At 39.1% G+C, this 22,074-nt stretch overlaps 1 protein-coding gene across 1 annotated transcript in view; it reads right to left on the bottom strand.

The window, feature by feature from the left end:
• Positions 1–22,074, bottom strand: part of INPP4B (inositol polyphosphate-4-phosphatase type II B) — a 380,123-nt gene that overhangs the window by 237,927 nt on the left and 120,122 nt on the right. Inside the window, exons 6-7 of the mRNA XM_087437582.1 lie at positions 9,865–9,915; positions 24–103 (exon numbers count right to left, since the gene is read on the bottom strand). Of these exons, the coding sequence (XP_087293708.1) occupies positions 24–103; positions 9,865–9,915 (131 nt within the window). The remainder of the gene's footprint in view (positions 1–23; positions 104–9,864; positions 9,916–22,074) is intronic.

Genomic DNA, 22,074 nt, shown 5'->3' with positions numbered 1-22,074 from the left:
TTTCTGCAGACAAAAAGACCTACCTCAGGCTCAGGGCTAGCAGCTGCTCCTTTGATTTCAGTAGCTCCCCCACTTTAAAACTGGCATAGCCCAGGAAGCTTCGCTGAAAATAAAAGAGAGAGAATAATTTTCATTAACTTCTGAGGTTCTTAATATTTTTTCTATCACACCAATCACACAAAATTAATGTTTAGAACGAAATGTTAAATCTATTAGCCTGACAAATATTTCATTGACGGAAATACAGTCATCAGTAATATATCCACCTCATGGGCTGAGGTCGAGGGGTGCAAATCCTTTTTTTTTAACAACAAAGAGACCAATAGCCTAGAAAATAAAAAAAATGTGTAATACAAAAGCCAGGACTTTTCCATGAACTAATTTTGTTCCCATATGAAAACTGAGGTAAAAGAAAAGATGATAAACTTTCAATATTTACCAATGCCGTCGTCGTTCTTATTAGAATTCCTCAAGTCACTGGCGGCAACAACTTTGTATTCCAGATATGAGCAAATCTGTTAGTTGGAGCTATTTTTATGTGGGACTCTGTTCAAGTTATAAATAGAAATGCTATATTTCTCCCCCATCACAGCAATGTTTAAAAGCATTTGTTTCCTTTGTTATTTCTATACTAGCATGGGACAATTTCATTCTAACATACAAAAAAGAAAAGTACTTATTCAGTTATATTTCCTAAAATTGCTTTTTTCACCTATCATACTGGGTGTTGACTATCTATGAAAATCTACCTTCTATACTCTTTGACTCATAATGTAAAGAATAAAACTCTAAACTGGTTTTTCTTTTCCAGAATAAAAATCTTTCATCTCTTTTTAATATTCCTGGCTACTTCTGATTTGAAAGTCACAATATTATGGTATACCATGAATAGGATTTCTCATTCTTCCCTCAAGGTCAAGAAGGAAATATGAAAATATCAAACCCATATTATTACCTATGCCATTGCTGCCTAACACATTGTAATACTCTACAAGAAGTCAATACTACATCTTCCAGAACATTCTCTCTTCATAAGTCTGTTGCCAGGCTGCACTAGAATGAAAGGCTGGACTTAAGTAATCTGAGGCCAACTGGGTCTTTTCAGAGGAAGATGTGCAGTTATGCCGTACACAAAGGGCTGCATCTACACTGAGCAATTGTTGAGTGTAGGAAAGAAAAGCTTCAGGTCAGAATTTTTCTCCCTTTTTTCAAAGCTCTAACTTAGAGGAATTGTTTCAAAAGGCTTAAAGGCAAACATTTGAAATACAGCTCAGTTCTAAACTTGGAGATGCCTGTATGTTAGTAATGATAAACCCAATTAATTAATGTGAAATTCAAAGAGCTGCTTTAGACACCAAATCACCAAAGCTAGAAGAATATGAGACTAAATTATTAGGTGAAGGATGTTAGGTGAAAATAGAGGATTTTTGGAAACAAGCTCTGATGATAGGTCAACGAGTGATGAAATGAGAGTGAATTAAGGCAGAAAAGGAAGTGCACGAGCTGTAGGAACCAAGTATGCAGAAATTTAGGGTGACTTTTCAGCAAGGGGCAGAGAGAGCCTAGGAGAGATTCAGCTGAACAAAAGCATTTATGTCACCTCACCAGAGATACCTACTAGAACATTCCTATAGAAAAGAGCACCCCTCCTCAACATACACACTGCTATTCTTTATTCCTTATCCTGTGGCATTTTTCTCTATTGGCGCTTAAATAACATATATTTAATTATTTATTTTGTCCCTCCACCAAAAAAACTGAGACATGAAGTTCCACAGGAACTTTATTTTGTTTTCTGATAAACTCCTACTGCCTAACGCATAGTAGGCATGTGATAAATATTTACTGACAATGAATGAATGAACGAATGGCATAGACACAAGCTTTCAAGTTATTCTATTAGATATAGACGAAATGTTCTTTCCGCATATATTTATAAACTACTGTAATTCACTGAAGTGTAGAATATCAAAACAATTTTATAATGTGCAGATGGTACATGTATAATGTTGTAGTGAATTTCACTTTAGCATTTTGTATTTTAACAAGATGTCTATCTCACTCTCTATATGATAATTAGGGTTTTTAATTCAAATTTCCATGCCACACTCCTTATCTTCATTCAAAGAAAATTCTTAACTGATTAGAAGTTTCAAGATGCCCTACAATTTCAAATCATTTTTTCTCTTTGCCTTTTGAGATTTTGAAGGTATAGATGATTTTAGAATTAATAAAACAAACTACACATGCCATGAATGTTACTGTGGTCTTTTTGGCAATAAAAGCAGCAAATGCCCCAGACTGGAATATAGCAATGAGAGACAGGTGGAATGGCTATTTTCAGACATGAGCTGCAGACGCACCATGAGGCACAGCTGCAAGTAGAGTCTGTGACCACAAGCCTTTGGATGTCTTTCCTGTCCACCAGACCAGAAGCTCCTGCAGACACAGGACCTTGGCTTGTCCGTCTTTGAGCCAAGCCCAGTGTCCAGAACAGAGAGGCTGTGTGGTATGCCCACTGCTGCACTGAGTGCTTGCAGTGTGCCAAGAACAATGCCCATGGGTCAATCTTTTCCATCACAACTGTCAGTCACATGCTTAATCTCAAAGGATAATGAGAGAGCTTACAGAAAAAACACAACCTGTTAGAAATCAATTTGGGTAATTGCATCATAGCATTACATTATGGAAACGTGTCAAACCAGAGGAGGTGTTATATAGGTATAAATATTATTTTACGTATTCTAAAAATAACTGTATACTGGGACCTCATGTTGCATAAAATGCATAAATAAAATCCCCAAATATAAAGACAATGTATAATTGTTTCACATTGCAACACCAACAATGAAATTGCCTATACGTTTACTTTCTAGCAGATTTTTATGTATTTGCTTCACCTCAACACAAATAAAACTAGGACCCTCCACACGCCCAAAGTTGGAAAACACATCATTCATTTACATGAATATTCACTGGACTCCTGGTAAAAGAATGAATTAGAGAGAAAACAGTCTTCTCTATTTCTGAAACCTGAATTCCCATGGAGGGAAAACAGCACACAATGGTAATGCAAACTAATAACATAAAGCTATTTTATCCTTGCTGTCATTGTAATCATAATGAAAGAATTTAAGAGAATCTTTTAAAAATATTTTTACGTTTCAAATATAACTCAAGGAACAATATTTTCTCTCTCTCGTTTGGTGCCATTTCTAAAATTTTCATCTTAAAGGTTTTACACTGGGAGCTCTAATATCAGGGGAAAAATAAAAAAGACAAACAAAAAACATAAAGCCTCACTAGAGTTGGAGCTCAAAGATCTGAAATGTAGTCCTAAATCAGTTATTTTCCAAAAATGGAAATCTGGGCAATTAAATCACTTGTCCCAGCCCGCAGGCCAGCGATCCACTGATGGGCATCGTTAGGCCTTGTATCTCTATCTTGTCTCTTACAAATCTGTGGTTTTGGATGAGTTACTCCAACACTCTAGGCCTTCATTTCTGTGTGAAAAAGTTGTATATGATAATTGCATCTATCTCATAGTTATTGTTATGAGAATTAAAGCAATCCCAGACAAAGCACTTAGTATATTGCTTAGAAAACAGGAAGTATTCCACAAATATTAGCTTGCATAATGATTAAGATAATACACCCAGAAGTCAAATGACTTAAAAGTATCACACGTCCACCTTAGATACTTGTTGGAAAAGGTAAAGTATTTAAAAAAAAAAAAGTAGTCTATGAGAAAGGCCTGCAATAAGAGGAGGAAATATATGTTTAAAAATAAAAATTAGATTCAGGGGAAATATAAATTAGAAGAAATTCTAGATAAAAAGTGAAAAAAACTACAAAGGTTATATAGCCCTATACAGTTATTATTGTTGAACACATTAATTCAACAATAATATGATTATTGAACTAATGTTCACGTATGATTCCTTGTAGCTCAAATTTTTATTAGATCCTGTGTTTATCAGGGCCCAAGAAATGTCTACATGGAATGAAAGAATGTTAAGGCTTGATAAGGTATTGACCGACAGTAGAGGAAGAAACTGGGGCCCAAAGAGGAAACGGGCTTACACATGGTCACAAAACTAGTTAATATGCAGAAGGCCAAGTTAGAACCCAGGCTCTTGCCATTCAGTCCAGCATTCTTTCATCCCCATCACGCTGTGCCTCATTTCCAGGACAGGTGGCAGTTCTCTTTCCTCTGACAGGCTCTCTGCCTGCACAACATGTGTCTCTGACCTTTCTTGCCTGCTCATGACAGTGAAACACTCACAATGATGATTCTTGTGCCAGCACCCAAAGCAGATGACCATTAAACTGCCGGATGCACAATTTCAATCACTCACCTGGCTGGAGACAGGTATCAAGCGGGGTGGAAAAACGTAAGGCATCTGTCTCGATCCCTGGCCTCTCTCTACGGGGAGTGTACAAATAAACAGTTTATCCTACCAGCCCCTGCAGGGACTCGGAGCAAGTCACAGATCTCCAGACTGCTCACCAGGATCGCACACCTCCCTGCAGCAGGTCCTCAGTGGTCCCCTGGATGTGCAGTACTACATAAGGAGCCAGAGGATGTGCAACCCCATACGCATTGCCATGAGCTGGCCAAACCTCCATCTCTTATTTCACAAAGCCTTTATTCAGAGTATAGGTTTCCTTTACACTACAATTTGCATGTCTCTCCCAAGTACTTCTAGAGCTGTGTTATCCTGAGCACTAGTTTGTGGCCATTGTGAATTGAGATGCGTTCTAAGTGTAAAACACACAACAGATTTACAAGACATGGTATGAAAAAGGAGTGTGACATATATCATTCATAACTGTATTGATTACATTTTGAAATAATATTTTGCATATTTGGGGCTAAATAAAACATAATTATATTAATTTCACCTGTTTCTGTTTGCTTTTTTAAAAGCAAGGACTACTAGAAAATTTAAAATTACACACGTGGCATGCATTTGTGGCACACATTATATTTCTATTGGACAGTGCTGATTTAGAGGTTAAATGAATCTATCAATAATACTTTGACCTATTCTCATGAAACTATATACAGGAACTGCGTAGGTTTTAAAAGGTCTTCAAAGATCCGAAGTTGATATCGTGAGGTGAGGCTGATACACAACATCTCATACACATAACTTATAGGACAGGCTCTTTTTCATAACCCAGGTACTTTATCTTCATTGTCAATCCTAACAGATATAGTGACAGGGTTTCCCACCTATAGGAAGAGAAACACACACACTGAAAAGGGAAACCATTCACACTGAAAAGAGACATTAGAAAGAAAAAAGAATGAGGGAGAAATCTATTAAAAGTTAATGAACAGTCCAAAGAAAACATTAAAAAGAACTTTAGGGTAAAGTCATATATTATAAAATTACATCTTTACTATGAACATACTTCAAAAGCTCTCAGAGCACAGATTGGTATCTGCTTGACTCAAGTCATCAACAAAGGTTTGGGCACATCCAATAGATGCTGCTTAAGAATGCAAAGAAATGTATGGAACATATTTAAAGGATTTACAATGCAAAATTTCAGCTCATTTTTTAAATTGGAGTACTTAATAGCTACAGACCTAACATGATGGCAAAGCATTACTAGCTCTATGTCCTTGACCAAGAAATTAAACTGTCAGACCCTTTTTGCAGTGTCCAAAGAAATATTTTGAGGGTTAATTGATGAGATGTTTATTAGCCGGTAGTACTTCATTGGTGCCCAAGATGTGGTAATTCTTCTCTATCTAGAATATCATGTACTCTGAGGGTGTTAGAAAGCCATGGCATGCTGACTTGTTCTTACTTAGTCTCATTCTTATTATGCTTGAGATTTAGTTTAGTAATATAATTGCCATTTTATTGAGTTCTGACGTGACATAGAATGTACTAGATTTTAACCATATTATTTTTGTTTTTAGACAACCTCCCCTCCTTTTTATTTTGGTGGTTCTAAAAAATATAAGATGGTTGGCAAACCAAAATCATGGTATGCTTCCTAATTCATTCAATACATATATCATAATTTGCTAATTTCTAGGCACAAAGCTTGTGCTAATAGAGGGAGCAAAATAAACAGGGTCTTTGCTATCCTGGAATTTAAAAGCTAGTAGGAGTGTGGAGATATTACTAATACCTAATACCCTTTCTGCCCATTTTTCATTACTAAAAGCACTTTGATTTTGTTTAAGTGGCAATTGTACCCAGATTCCCTTCTACCTAGGGACTCAGCTCTTCTCGGTCATATGTAAGAGGCAGCACACCAATTGAGAGTTCCTGCAAAGTTATTGTTTTCCAGAATTGATAGAACAGGATCAGATGATCTGAGCTTTTTGCCTTTGCCTTGATACCTGGAGGTGCAATGGTCAGAGTAGACAATACTCTCAGAAAGGAGGAGCAGGAAGATGGATAGAGCCTGGGTGCATGAAGTCATTTTTGAGTAGCTACAGTCTTGGACAACTTCCCCAAGACTTTTTCTAACATGAGAAAAACAAGCCTGCCACTTTTAAGCCACTGTCTGTCAGGTTACTTGTTTCTGAATGCATTCCTAACGGATACAATAGGCATGCCACAGAACGTCACTTGAGGTTTTTCTTTTGGTCCCGGAATTATAGCTGAGTCTTTGGTACTAAATGCACCACATTATAAGTTCAGAGAACCTCCAGTGGTTGGAGCTATCAACCTCATCACAATGCTTAATGAAGAGCCAGTTTAGAGAAAGTGGCCTGTTAACCATGACACATTCAGTTAACATAAAGGTAGTGCTAGAAGAGGGGGAAGGTCAGCATTTGGGGAAGTATACTTTTTAGAAAATGAGGCTAATCTCTCTGACAATCACTCGCAGGAAGACACCTCTATCTCCAAAGCCAAAGCTAAAATCAAGGGAGTCTGGTGCCAAAAAATCATTTATCAAGCTTGGAGGTGTCCAACCATCTTTACCTCCACTCCACTGGGGACTAGTGAGTGTCTCTCCTTTCATAATCATTGACTGTCTAGTACCCAATGCTGCTGGGGCTTGTAGAAAGGGTCAACATAGAGATGGCTGAGCTGAGAGAGGAGACACCAGGGCGCAGCCTGCATTTCTTCCATGTGGCGTGGCAAATAGATGTGAGTTTTACATGGGTCAAATAGACAGCACAGAAGGCAGCTGAGCTAGAGCCACATGCTGGAAAAGTGGATCTCAGCAGCAAGAGAGGGTAGGGTGAGCCTGGGCAGTGGAGAACGTTGACCCAGAATCAGATCCTCATGGTAGGGAATTATGCAGTGGGAAGGAGCCTACAAGGCCTCCAGAAATACCTACATTCTGCTCACAGAGGAGCCAGCATTTCAACATCACTCACACAGAGAACTGTGACAGGCAGCATCAGCCTGAGAAGCACCAAAACCATCAGAAGGGAATCACACCTTCACCATGTGCAAGCACAGAAGGAACTTCTATCTCCCCTTTCCTTTCTCCTTGCCACAGCACTGAGCAATAAGAGGAGGAAAAGGTAGGCCACTAGTGAGAATCAGACTATGCTCCCCCTCCACCACAAGTTGCTAGAGGCAGATATGTCTATAGCCTGGAGTGGGAAACAGTGGGAGGAGAAAATAGAAAACAAATAATTTAAAATCAATGAAGAGAATTAAAGCGTCTTGCACCCAATTCCAATGTGTGAGGGGTTTTCTAGTCTTTTGGTGAGGAAGATTAGCCCTGAGGAAGATTAACACCTGTGCCAATCTTCCTCTATTTTGTATGTGGGACGCCTCCACAGCATGGCTGATGAATGGAGTAGATCCATGCCCACAAATCCAGGCAGCTGAAGTGGAGTGCGCAGAACTTGAACCAGTCAGCCACGGGGCACGTCCCCAGTGTGTCAGTTTTCCCCTACACATCTAAGCAATTCTCTGACACCAGATGAATGTCCTACAGTTGAACACAATTCTTAACACCATCTATTGGGAGATAGCATCAGATTCCACAGGTTGAGGGCTCAGTCTCATTAGATGGCCCTCACTTCAGATGCCAATTATGAGACCAGGCTGTTGCTTGTGCTTCTGACTGAGCAGCTATAAATCAGAGGTTCCCAGGACACCCCCTTGGCTTCAGTTAATTTGCTAGAGTGGCTCATAGAACTCAGGAAACCTGTTTACTTAACAGATTACTGATTTATTACAAAGGATATTAAAAGATATGAATCAACAGACAAAGGAAGAGATAAATAGGGCAAAGTAAGGGGAAAGGGCGCAGAGCTTCCATGCCCTCCTCCCAGATCTCCCCGTGTTCACCAACCCAAAACCTCTCTAAACCTCATCCTTTTGAGTTTTTATAGAGGTTTCATTACATAGGAATGACTGATTAAATCACCAGCCATTGGCAACTGATTTAACCTCCAGCCCCTCTTCTCTTCCCAGAGGTGGGGGGTGGGGATTGAAAATTCCAACCCTCCAGTCACATAGCTGGTTCTCCTGGCAACCAGCTCCCATCCTTGAGGTCCAAAAGTCACCTCACTAACCTAGTAAAAGACACTTTTATCTCTCTCAACACTTGGGAAATTCCAAGGGTTTTAGGAGCTCTGTGCCAGAACTACAGACAAAGACCAAATAAGTATTCTCTATTATAAATCACAGTATCACAGGACTCAAGTTTTAAAATGAATTAAATGTATTCCCAAGAACTTGAATGAGAGAAAAAAACTGGGAAATTTACACAGTTAGGCCAAGATGTCCTTAAAGCCTCAAGCAAGGGGGATTTAACACAGAACAAGCTGAGGGGTGAGCAATTAGAGGAGAAAAAAGTAATGCAGTTCACCTTTTTCGAACATCAAAAAATAAATGGAACTGCTTGATAAAATAAGGTATTAACTTAATAATTACAGATTTCAAAAGATCTTTCATTTTACGAAGGCGATGTTAAGGGTGTCATGAAAGCTTGCAGGAGAGGACCGAGTTTGAAGGAGGTGCTCTTTTCCTTCTCCTTCACTCTCAGACGCAGAGGTAGCTGACACTCTCTCAGTCGATTCAACTTACACTTTGGGGCTTATTTTTGGAGGGCTCCCTTGGCAGGTTCAGGTGACGGCTGTTGCCAATGAGGAAATGAATGGTACCTAGCACAGTGCTCCACACAGGGACTGGAAGAATGTTGTCAATTGCCTGTAGGATTTCAGGGAATTTCAAATAGGCCTTTCATTTGGCTCAGCACCAGGGCCTCTTAGACCCAACTTATTTTGGACTTTTTCCTCCTCTCTGAATGCACAGATCCTGGGCACTCAGCCTGCTGGGCTATCTTTTCAGGAGCTGCCACTGCCTACTCCTGCCTTGTCTAAGCAAAAGGCACCTATTACCCTCTTGCTCTTCTAACTTTTGAAGGATGGAGATGCGACGGTTCAGATGCAGCAGGAAAACCTCAGCAGGATTTTCCAACACTGGCCCACACATTGGTGGCAGCTTCTATTTACCTGCATTACAGTGTTTAAGCGGTGGGAAACAGAAAACATCACAGTCCTACGGCTAGTTAGTTCTCTGCCTCCTTCCTGAAGTGCAAGAGCTCACATCTGCAATTTCCCCAGCCTCCTGTTGGTCCAGGAATGTTGGCTCCAAATCGCATCTCAGCTACCTGCAGGGCAATTTCTAGGCTCATCTCTAGCCAGCTGAACAAAATATGAATTCATTTGAGGATGCTTTTCAGGAGACAAGGGATGAATTCCATGCCATTCAGCAAATATGTGACAGTGCCTCCTTGCATAGTCACACCCTGTTAATTCAACTCAATTTCATTTGTCAGCTCCCAGGCAAGAGGCCAGCGAATATCTACATGATTAACTTTGTAGGGATGCCTGTGCCTTTTGGAAACGTAAGAAACACTTACCCCAACCTCTGGCAGGGGATCCTTATGTTCAGGTAGGACACTGGTTCGAACCTATGGAGAAAAACAATTTCTGTGTGACTTTGGAGTAGAAACCAGGACAGAAGCTTCACACAGGTGCTGGGTTTCATTTTCCTTCATCTGGCATCAATTCAAACTCCGTGGTTAATCATTACTGAAGGTACCTGTGTGCAAAATCCTCTGCAGTGCAACAAAGCTGTCCTTTTACAGTTCCTAAACTTCCTGATTTTCCTAAGTAGACAGAGCTGCCTGGATCCTCACCACATTATCCGCCCGATTTTGAGCAACTGCATTGGGGAATAGGACTATATTTGGCACCTTGTCAAACACAGAGATATCTGGGCTTTAGGTGAATCACCTTTAATCCCCCCAAAAAGCATCCCTCACTCAACATTCAAGGAAAAGGACAGAGTTAGTGTAGAGGAAATCACTCCATGCATGCTCAATAAATGTTTATTCTCTGAATGAGCACCAAAATACACAGTCCTTATAGGATATCCCTCCCACTTGAGAATTCTGGGGCAAATTGTCAGATACCATTGTCTAGATTCGTTTGAAAACTAATTCTCAACTGGGGGAGAGGAAAACAGTGTAAAATAATCAGGCATCTGTGGAAGATTTTCATATGTTTGAAAAGCATTCCAAGTGAAATATCAACTCTTGAGATAAGTAGATATATCTATCTTCTACTGAGCAGCAATCCCCAATCCTGCTGTACATTTGAATTACCTGGGGACCTTTTCAAACTGTTAGTGCTTTTTCCTGCCTCCGGATATTGATTCTAATGTACGGCTACTGGGTCTATGGTTTTCATATTTAAGAAAAAATGTTTCCAATGAAAAGAAATCATGATTATCTTTCCCACTTAAGAAAAAGCTAGTAAAAGCATGAAAAAACATAAAACCTAAATCTAGTATATCTTAATTTGAAGTAAAGATGAGATAAACAAGTTAAATAGACACAGAGCAATATACTAGCACTCTGTTTAACTGGAGAGCAGAGGGCTGGGGGATGGATGCGAGAGAGGAACCCAGGAACATATAATGGATCCAGATTTTAGAGGGTCATTTTAACAAAATCTCTTTGGCGGGGCAGCACTGCCAATCACACTTCTCTTCAAATCCTTTAAGTCTTGCTGTACCCGACCACACCAGGTCAATTCTTCCACGTGGAACAGATGCTTATAATACCCCTCATTACGTCAAGAAAGACTGGAACCAGCTCCTAAGGGCCTGCTCATCTTTAACATGGTTTCTATTCCTTTGAGAAAAGCCTCAAGCCATGGTAAAACAGCACATTTTAACTTCCAGCTTAATGCTCTTTCTTCGTTTCTTTATGACAGATCCAGCACCATCGCTTACACAATTTATCAGTCATTACGACTCAAAATTGTTCACCAGAGCACGAAATAAATGACAGGAGAGATCCCAACAGAGTAAACAACACAATTTGCAGAACACACTCAACTCAGGATTTCATGACAGAGCGCTCACCGGCGAAGAGCATTTGTAGTTTGGTAGCTGCATTAACGTTCCGAGGTACAGCATGTTCAGATGCACCACTCAGTGTCATTATCTGGAAATCATTAGCCAGCCTCAAAGGATAAGGAAACTATATATTAACAGTGGGCTGTAATGGACCCCAGAGTGTGTATATATATATGCACTCTCTCTCTCTCTACACACACACACGGACTATACACACAGTGTGTGTGTATTATATATATACACATATATAATACACACAGTGTGTGTGTATTACATATATACACATATATATAGTAGAACAGACTATAAATATAGTAAAAAAATATTCACACATGCAACCCATACACACATACATATATGTGTGTATTTATACATCATTTTAAGAAAATATTTGATGTCCAAATAACATTACCCTAAGGGATATGCTTGAATTTAGAAATAAAGTGAAAGAACCAGAAATTGTTGAGGGTCAATATATATACGACTGCATAAAGTGTATATATATACTATGTGATATAATGCTGGACAAAGGTAGAATAAGACTAACAGTGCATGCAGCACGGTCATTAAACTCCTAATATTGATTTTATCAGTAGAGCATTTATTCCTTATAAATATCAATAAACTACAGAGAAAAAAAGATTCTTAACCCAAAGTTGTATACTATGAAAAAAATCTAATGATATTACAGACTAGTTTGCCGTATTCAATGTGTATGTGTGTGTGAAGGTGAGAGAGAATGAATTTTACTTTACAGAATATAAGTATTTTTGAAAAGTACATGTGTGTCACATTTTCATAAATTGAAGCATGTTTAAATCACTAGCAGAGCTCCTGATTCAGAGGAACTGAAAGACAAAACTTTTATAAACCAATTTTAAATTTTATAAAGCCAGATTTTCATATAAAACATTTGTTTAAATCATTAAACATTTGTAGTTCTATAATTTTTATATTTAAGGTCAACGCTACTGATGTTGTGATATGGAGGTTACACATCAACGATGCCTTTCTTGTGTAATACATATCCCTTATTACAGTGAACACAAACCTGGCGGCAAGCACTGGATTTGCCAGTGAATAAGGTCCCATTCCTTCTCTTTGGGACTTCAGAGTCTAGTGAGTGAAACAAATGTATGAATAATCCAGTATAATTAATAAGTGCTATAATGGAAATGTGAGCATTTTTCTCTGGGCATTCAGAGTGAGGAGTAACTAGTCTAGCCTGTGACTATCAGGAGAGGCTTTACAGAAGAGGTGTTGTGGGTTTTGAAGGATAAGCAGGAATTTTAGGCAAGGAAAGATATCACAAAGCAAGCACGGTGTTACATAACAGGTATGCATCACGGAATTGTAAAAGCCTATCTGTGTTCAGGAGAGAGTGAGTATTCTGACGATGCTATAACATGAGGGCTTTCAGGGAAGCGGTAAGAGTTAAATATGTTTGGGGATAGAAGTTGGGGCCATTTGCTGTAGAGGGCTATCTGTCATGTTATGGAATTAGAACTTCATGCAATTTATAGCAATAGAAAATCTGGGAAGGCATTGGATAGAGGAGTGACATTATCAGAGCTCCTTGAATCATCCCAACTCTGCCCTGAGTCACATTGGGAGAATTATTTAACCTCTTTTTTTTTTTTTTTTTTTTATAAACAAAACAAAAACCAATCATTTTTTTTTTTTTTTTTTTTTTATTGCAGTAACATTGGTTTATAACATTGCAAAAATTTCAGGTGTACATCATTGTACTTCTATTTCTGCATGGACTACATCATGTTCACCACCAAAATACTAATTACAACCCATCACCACACACATGTACCGAATTATCCCTTTCACCCTCCCCCCTCCCCCCTTCCCCTCTGGTAACCACCAATCCAATCTCTGTCCCTATGTGTTTGTTTATTGTTGTTATTATCTACTACTTAATGAAGGAAATCATACGGTATTTGGCCTTCTCCCTCTGACTTATTTCACTTTATGCCAGTTGCCTTTGCCTTTACATCAGTTATGGAGTTAATAACAGACCTCATAGGTTGCTGTGAGTATTACACCTTTTCAGCACTTAGAACAGTACCTGGCAGAGTGAGAAGGAGGGAGGAAGCGAGAGAGAAAGAAAGGGAAGGAAGAAGAGAGAAAGGAGGAGGGCAGGGAGAAAAAGAAAGAAGGAGAAAGGAAGAGGGAAGAGAAGACAGAGAAAAGAAGGGAGGAAGAGAGAGGGGGAGGTAGGGAGGGGGGTTGGAATGTGTCACCGAGAAAAAATAAACGCTAGACAGATTTAGATGAGACCTCTTGATGAGGAAGGGGTGAAGTAATGGCTGTCACTGTAGCATGCGGAATATTCCAGTTCATCGGCAACGTCATACCTCCTGAGATTTACTGGCCTTCCTTAGGAATTCATTTTCCCTTTTTTGGTCTTATCAGCAATTCTCCCTGTTTTTCTTCACCATACCCCTCCCTGTCCCCTCCTGGGACAGAAGAATGTCTGCCCGACCACACATTTAAAGTCTTTATAGCTGCCTTTTGTCTAGACTTTTATGATATCGAATAAAGCAAGGCAGATCAATTAATAGGAGTGATCATGTAGAAGATTATATATTCCATCTTGAATATTTCTTAAAGTTCACGTAAAACAAATGCATTTCCTTCTCTATCAGCTTCATAAGTTCAAAATTCTACATACTAAATTTACCTTGAAAAAAGTAAAAATAAAAACAAAACCAGGTAGCATGTAGTGAGTTATGCTCACCCTTTCATCAAGTCTCTCTAGATTAGTTCACAAACTTGAATCATTCCCAAGCAAGATGCTGCTTGAGATGCCACTGCAGTGGCTGCACTGCAGTGAATATAGCACTCCAATGCTCAAATCTACGGAGAAAAGCTCCTTACACTAGGCAACCTTGTTACAGAGACCATGGGCACTGCTTCTCGTGTGCACTGCATGTATTATTGATGTTTGCTGCATTCAAGCCAGATTTTTCAGAGGTGGATATAGTATGCCCTCTTCACTGTCTCTTTCTCCTGCCAAGGAATCCAGCCCTTAGGTGACTGCTGAGCTGCACCTCGGTCCCAGAATGTCCACACAAAAGAAAATCATCACTACTAGTATTAGACTGTGAAATGATTGTATTCATTTTCTACTGTTGTGTAACAAATTACCACAAACTTAGCTGCTTAAAACAACATCCATTTATTAGCTCACAGTCTGTAGGTCAGAAGTCTAGGCCGGGTGTGGCTGGGTTCTCCACTCCGATCTTGCAGGGCTCAAATCAAGGTGCAGCTGGCTTTGCCCTCTTCTGGAGGCTCGACAAGGGAAAGGTCTACTTCCAGCTCCTGCCAGCTGTTAGCGGAACTGAGTTTCGCGCAGCTGTAGCACAGAGGTCCTCATTTTCTTGATAGCTGTCAGCTGGAAGTTGCTGTAAACTCCTAGAGACTGTCCTCATTCCTTGCCATGTGGCCTCTTCTATCTTCACATCCAGAATCTCCTTCACATCAAATCCTTCTCACACTTCAAATCGGTTCCACTCACTCTTAAAAGATCACCTGATTAGGTCTGGCTCTCCCCAGGTAATCTCCCTTTCTTAGGCAATTTTGCCATGGAACATGACCTAATCACAGGTGTAAACACCATCATATCACAGTCCTAGGGATTATGCAGAGCACGAGGCGTTAGTCTTGGGCTGTCTTAGAATTCTGCTCACCACAATGATCAAGAAATAAACTTCCATTACGCTAAGACACTGAAATTCGGATGTTTGCATTTGTTTCAGCAGCCAGCATAATTTAGACCTCCCATTTGTTTTATATGAAATTTGCATTCAGTTTATGGCTATGAAGAAATAAAGCGAAATAGTTCACTAATTCACTATTTTAATGTTATAAAACATGTGTTAACTGCTTATTATGATCCAGCCACTATTATAAACACTGGCAATCTCAGAGATTAAGAAGATAAGGTGTTTCTTGCCCCCAGGCAATAAGGATAACATGGTAAGAGTCAAAACATGTAATAATAATTGCTAAGCATCTCCAATTGTCTAAAACCTATCAGCCACTCTTACATATTGATTTTCCCATTACTTAATTTTTGTTGTAGATGGAGAAAATGATCCATGTACAACCCAAATGATTTAGACCACAGAATCTTAGAGATGGAAAGGATCTTAGAGCTAACCTAGCAAAATGACCTATGCAATGTGAAAATTTTATTTGAAATACCCCTGGGAGTTACATCTAAAATTTCTCCTTGAACTTGTTTAACATCTAGCTTACTCTCTCACTAACCAGTATTGTAGAGATAGTGTTGCAAACTCACATACCCAAAGGCTCCAAGCAGGTTAAGGTAATGAAAGAAGTGTGCTAGGTGTAAGAGGCAATAGGGATTGGAGAGGACTCTGGCAAAATGGAAATCACATTCTCAGTCTATAAGGAACAGCAACTACCCAACTTCAATGATTACAAAATTCCTGAGAAAAATTCCTTCAAATATCAACAATGGGTAAATTCTAATTCTTTTGCAGGTGGGCTATTATTATTTAATTATTTTTACCAGAAACAGGTCTGATAAATAAGGTGGGTGGTCTAAGCAGGCCCAGTACTATTTTAGTGAAGAAAAAAAAAGAGCTACCCTAAAACAGTTGCTCCTGATCTTGACAACACATTAGAATCTTCAGGAATATTTTTTAATGCCAATTTCCAGGCTACATTCTAGAATAGTTAAATCAGAATCTCTGAGGGAAGGATTCAGGCATCAGTATTTTTTAAAGCTCACTCCCCACTTGATTCCAATGTGCAGCCAAATTTAAGAACTACTCTAAAATAAATGAGAATTTTTGTGTGTGAGCCTCATAAACCAGCTCTGAATCCAATGAGAAGTTGCAAAAATGTACTGTGTAACAGTCAAATGATGGAATAAGGCTCCCTTTGAAAAAGAATTTTAAAAAAGTTAACAGAATCTCAGAGCTAGAAGAGAACTTAGACATCATTGGGCGATGTTTCTTAAACTTGAGCATGCATACTCATCACCTACTGGTCTGCAGCTGGTCAGGAGGATGGTCTGAGGACCATCTCTTAGAAGCTTGTTAGCAATGCAGAATCTCAGCCTCACTCCAGACATACTGAATCAGTCTTCATTTTAACAGGGTTCCCAAGTAATTCATACACACGTTCAAGTTTGAGAAGCTCTGCTCTAGAAGAGTGCTTATGAGTGAAATAGGTCACAAATGAGAATGGTAGTCATTCACTTGCACATAAACTTGCCTGAGATAACAAATGGGATTTATTCTTCTGGTTATGAAGGTATTTAGTAATTTTTTTTAAATGTCAAGCATCTTTAAAAGTTCCAGATAATATTTTCTATCAGAGATGCCCTTTTCTTTGTCATGCAAATGGAAGGGGGTTCCTCTTGTCAATCAAGTCAGAGATTGATTTGGAATAGAGTTGGGTTGGAATTTTGGTAAGACTCAGTTTTGTGAGCTGAATCTCCACCCTACCCCAATCCCAAATTCATATACTGAAGCCCTAACCACCAGTGCCTCAGAATGTGACTGTATGTGGAGACAGATTGATTAAGTTAAAATGAGGCCATTAGGATGAGGCCTAATGCAATATAACTGATAAGAAGTGTCCTGATAAGAAGAGGAAGAGACACCAGGGGTGAGTACACAAATGAATGACCACGTGAAGAGGTAGCAAGAGGGTGGCCATCTGCAAGCCCAAGAGAGAGGCCTCAGAAGAACGCATCCCTGCCAATACTTTGATCTTGGACTTCAGACTCCAGAAATGTGAGAAAATAAATTTCTGTTGCTTAAGCCACCCAGTCTGTGGCACTTTGGTATGGCAGCCCTAGTAATATCTAAGACACTCAGTCTACTGGAGTTGTAGGGTGTGGCCCTCTGGGACTTTCAACAGAGAGCCTAGCCGGTCTTTGCTCCTCAACCCTGCAAGAATGCCAGAGACTCAGGTGTCTCAGCCTGCCTCTTCTGCACTGTGCCCCATGCAGCTTCAAAATCTGGCAACTGTCTTTAGAGGTAGACCAGCCATGAGTTTGAGTCCCCTTTGGTCTCCAAATTTGTCCTTTCAGCTACACATGAAAACCAAAATCTCTGTTAGGTTCTCTGTCTGCCAGCTGCCGCCTTGTGTTTAGCAAAGCCTTGACACTCAGACTTCTAGCTACAGGGAGAATCTGTAAACGCCCTCAGGTGAAAAATGGCCCTTTAGTCCCCTGGTGTCAATTCAGCACTCCCTCTAGGACTTTGTCTCTTGCCTGTTTTCATTTCAGTCCCTCTCCCTGGTTTCCTACACACCGTGAAACTGGGAGGTTTCACTCTGCTTTTTATAGGCCTTGGGCCTAGTTCTTTAGCCTCCTGCAAAGCCATGGAATTCAGTGAGTCTCTTCTGAGAAAAAATGGCCACTGACTTCAGGCCCCTGAAGTCTCCAGTTCTCACTTCATCCAACACAACTGCTGAAAGCTTTGTTGATGTCTCCTCCAAGCAGCAGCAGCCCTGTGTCCGGGCAAAGGCCTGTTCTTCCGTCCACTCTCAGAATCAGCAAATGTCCCTAAAAGGAAAAATCTCAGTCTCCTGACAGTTCAACTCTGAAAGGTCCGCTGTTCTCTGGAATTTCAGTCTATCCTGTCATTATTACTTTCACAGCTTGAAGATGCTTTCAAACCTGATTCTTGTAACATGTCTGGCTTGTTTCTCGGTGCTGTCAGCGGAAGGGTTACTTGCTCCACCTACTCCATCCTTCCCAAACTGAACTTTTTAATACCCAAAAGTTATCAGAAAGCTAACAGATCTTCCAAACACATGATTAAGAGATGAAAAATGATATTCAACAGAGTGTAGTTAAATATGATTGGAGAGGGGAAAAAATGCCATTATATGTTTGTTGGTCTATTTAGTTAAGTCTTCGATAAACCAGTTACAAATGCATATCTACAGGTAGTTCTCTTAGTAAAAGCAGAGTTTCCCATGAAGCCTGAGCACTATCCAAAAATAATCCAATAATTATTAAATGTGACATGCTGTCTTGGTCTTTACCAGGTAAATGTGATCATCTTTCGCATGTCAAAACATATTATTCAAAATTATGTACACAAGAACATTCTATAGACTTCCAAGCCAAAATGAGATAATAGTATAACAAATATAAGCACTCTTTTAGTTTAGATGCATCTAATCTTAGAGGTTTTCCATTTCTCTAAGGCAGTGATGTTCACACTACAACGTTCTAGTCACGTGAGTCCCTTTATGTTTGATTGGTGGCTCTTAAGACTTTTAATTTCGCTGTATCAATGTACCATTATACTAAATTCTACCAGTCACACAGGAGTCATGTGGTTCTTTCGCTTAATGGTGACTGCAATGTGGCTCCAGAGTCACATAACTCTGAGTACCCCTGCCATTATCCACATTTTATTCCATTTCCCTTTCCAACTATTACAGAGATCTATTACAGGCAGGTGAAAAAATACCGAACAGCAAAAATATCTTTAGACATTCCCTTCCTTTGTCAGAGAGTCTCTGAAAGATACAGGCTCTGCTGAAAGTAAGAGATGCTGAAACAGAGGTCTAGTTTTCATGGAAGTCAAAGAGGTCTCTCTACCACTGTTCTGAGGGTAAACCCTTCTGCCTTTCACATTCTTTACTTCTGGGTCTTCCTGAAAGGGACACTAGGATGGGAAAGGTAGCATTGCTCAGACCCTGTCAGGTTCCCTACACCGTGTCTACGAACCAAGTCCTGTCCTGTGCACCTACCTAAAGCAAAAGGGACAAACCTTAAGGAATTGCACAACTTAAGACCACAGACTTTTTTTTAAGTGTCAAGAGATGTTTAGATATTTTTTAAATGGAAATAAAGAATAAAGGAGCTCTTTGCACTGCAAAACACAATCTAAAAATGTGTTTATAGGCACTGAAGACATTAACTGATAATTTGTTAAACCATTGCTCATTATAAGTTGAGAACTCCATTCGCACTGACTTCCAAAGCCCCATGTGAGGATATTATTAACATATGAAATCTATATAAGGCTCAATTCAAATACCTTGTATCTGTGCTAAGAGTTTTTAGTCAGGTCAAAGCTCCATTACTGCTTCCATTTCCCTTCCTCCTTCTCCACTACCCCAACATACAAAAATAATCGTACCATCATTCCAGAAAGTGGAAAGAGAGTCATCAGGGCTGATTCCTTGACTGAATTGAGTATGTGCTACCCTAGAAACTTTCTACCCTAGAAATAAATAATATAAAGCTTAGAACTGATAAATAAGGATAATAGAAGCAAAGGAAATAACAGTAACAATGCTTACTTGACCTATGGGTTAATTATTTCAGAGGCACATGTATCAACTTTTTTTACTTGTATTATCTCATTTAATTCCTACAGTTCTGTGTTGTATTATTATTGCTGTGCCCATTTTACAGATGAAAAAACTCAGTTTCAGAAAATCAAAGTAATTTGCCCAGAGTCACTTCAATGGCAAGTCATAGATCAGACATTAAATGGTCTGCTTCCAAAGTCTGTGCCCATTCCACGGCAGTGTGCCTCTTCTGAGCCCATACTGATGGTGACTTTAATTGTCTTCCTTAGGGCTGCTTAATGAGTTTTAAAAAGCAAAAATCTATTAGCCTCAGGGAATAGAAACAGACACAATTTGTCACATTGCCAGACTCAAAAACACCATCCTTACATGTTAACGGCCCCCAATTAAGACCACAGTCATGAGTTAATGAACAGGCCATTAGACAGAGAACAGTAATATCAACACAAGCACATGTCTATTAATCTGTTGCTCACCGAAAGTCATTAGACTAAACACTATAAGGCTAAATAATTTCTAGGTAGCTTTAAAACAAAATTATTGTGATATTACTCAGTATTTTAAGAGATCATTTACAACCCAGGCTTTTGTAACACCAGTCAAAAGACCACCAAGCCCTGTGTAGAGATCAATTGACTTATATAATCAACCCACAAAGTATATTTTTTTGATGAATTGAAAAAAATGGTGTATCCAGGCATAGAGAGGAGAGGCTTTCAAGGTAGCTATCTGCAAAGCGTTGTGTTCATCTCCAGAAAAAAAATAGAATAACTGCAGTAGCTCTAGACTACTATCACTTCATTTTCTTACTATGTGGAATTCTACCAAAGTATCTAACAATTTGATCAATGGGTCTCAACATTGGCTGCACATGATAATCATCTGGAGAAGGCTTAAAAAATGCTGATGCCAGGGCCCCATTTGGTCATGTTCCTTTAATTGACCCATTTCTAATCACTCAGAGTTTTTTTTCACTGCTTTCCCTTCCCATTTTATCTTCAAAACAACTTTATGAGAAAACTGAGGCTCAAACTTTAAGTAACTTTCAACCTGTAAGAAAACACAACTCAAAGATAAGTGACTTTCTTCCCAGATTATGTGGCTGGTAAGTACAGGAGCCAATATTTCAACTCGAATCTGCTGTATTCCAAAACCAGTGCCTTCAACCCCTCTGTTGTGATGCCTGCAGCTTGGGCTGAAATAATAGTACACGTCCACTACACGAAAGACAATGAAGCGAAATGGAAGCAAGGTTCCCAATTTCCCAGCAGCAGAGGGAAATGTGACTGTTGCACCTCAAACAGAAACTAGGGATGACTCTTCTAAAGGAACACTGCTATGCAGTGGCAGGGTCTACTGCATGACTCGCTTAGTATTGTCTTAAAAGAGCAAAGGAGTTAAATTCAATGTTGTAAACTCTGCCCACGAAAGTGATATTGATAATATAACAATGTTTCTATAGGACAAATGTATTTGAAGTTTCAAAAGATTGATTTACAAAATTGGGAACACGATCTCATTAAATGGAGGGCTCCTTTTACCCTAATAAACCAGGTGTATACTGAATCCTGTGAAATGGGAGTAGCAGCTGGGATGCAAAATACCTACAATCTATATCTTATTCAAACCATAGATCAGCAGTTCTCTAGCGTGGTCCAATCGGAGGATCTGACTGGTCGAAAGCAAGGTCAAAACTATTTTCATAATAATTCTAAGATGATATTTTCCCTTTTTACTTTTAATACCACTCTCTCGGTATATATTTTTAGTTTTCCAAAATACAATAATTTCAAAAACATGTATTATTTATGTTAACATATAATGGATTTATTATTTGCTATTTTCAATGAATTAATAAATGTTTTAAAATTTTCTGAGTATTAATTTCTAATGTGGTAAACATCCATAGTTATTAAAACTACATAAACAAAAGCCCTTTGGGATTTTTGATAATTTTTAAGAATGTAAAAGCATCTGAAGACTAAGAGTTTGAGAAACACTGCTACAGGTGATCCTCAATATTTGGGATTTATCTTTCATGTTTACTTGGTCAATCTTACTATTTTTAAGAAGATTTTTGCTGCAGAGTCTCTTTCAGAGATGGATGTGACATTTACTACATGCACCCACTAATCCAGCCACTCTGAATCACTATGGTTCCTCGAACTTGCCTTGCTCCCACCTCCCTCCATGCCTTTGCATATGTTGATCTTCTGTCATAAGTGCAGGGGATATGGTCATGAACAAGGAATAATCACTTCACAGACTTACATTCTAGCATCACGAAGAGATGGAAAATATCAAAATAGGTAAATTAGTAAGTAGGCATGGAAGTAAAATATGGTAATGAAATAAAGTGTTAACCGGATAAGAGTAC

Source organism: Ceratotherium simum, chromosome 12, assembly GCF_057802395.1.
Source record: "Ceratotherium simum simum isolate JZ-2026a chromosome 12, ASM5780239v1, whole genome shotgun sequence".
NCBI lineage: Eukaryota > Metazoa > Chordata > Mammalia > Perissodactyla > Rhinocerotidae > Ceratotherium > Ceratotherium simum.
The sequence above is the reverse complement of the archived record's forward strand: the minus strand, read 5'-3'. Positions and strand labels throughout refer to the sequence as shown.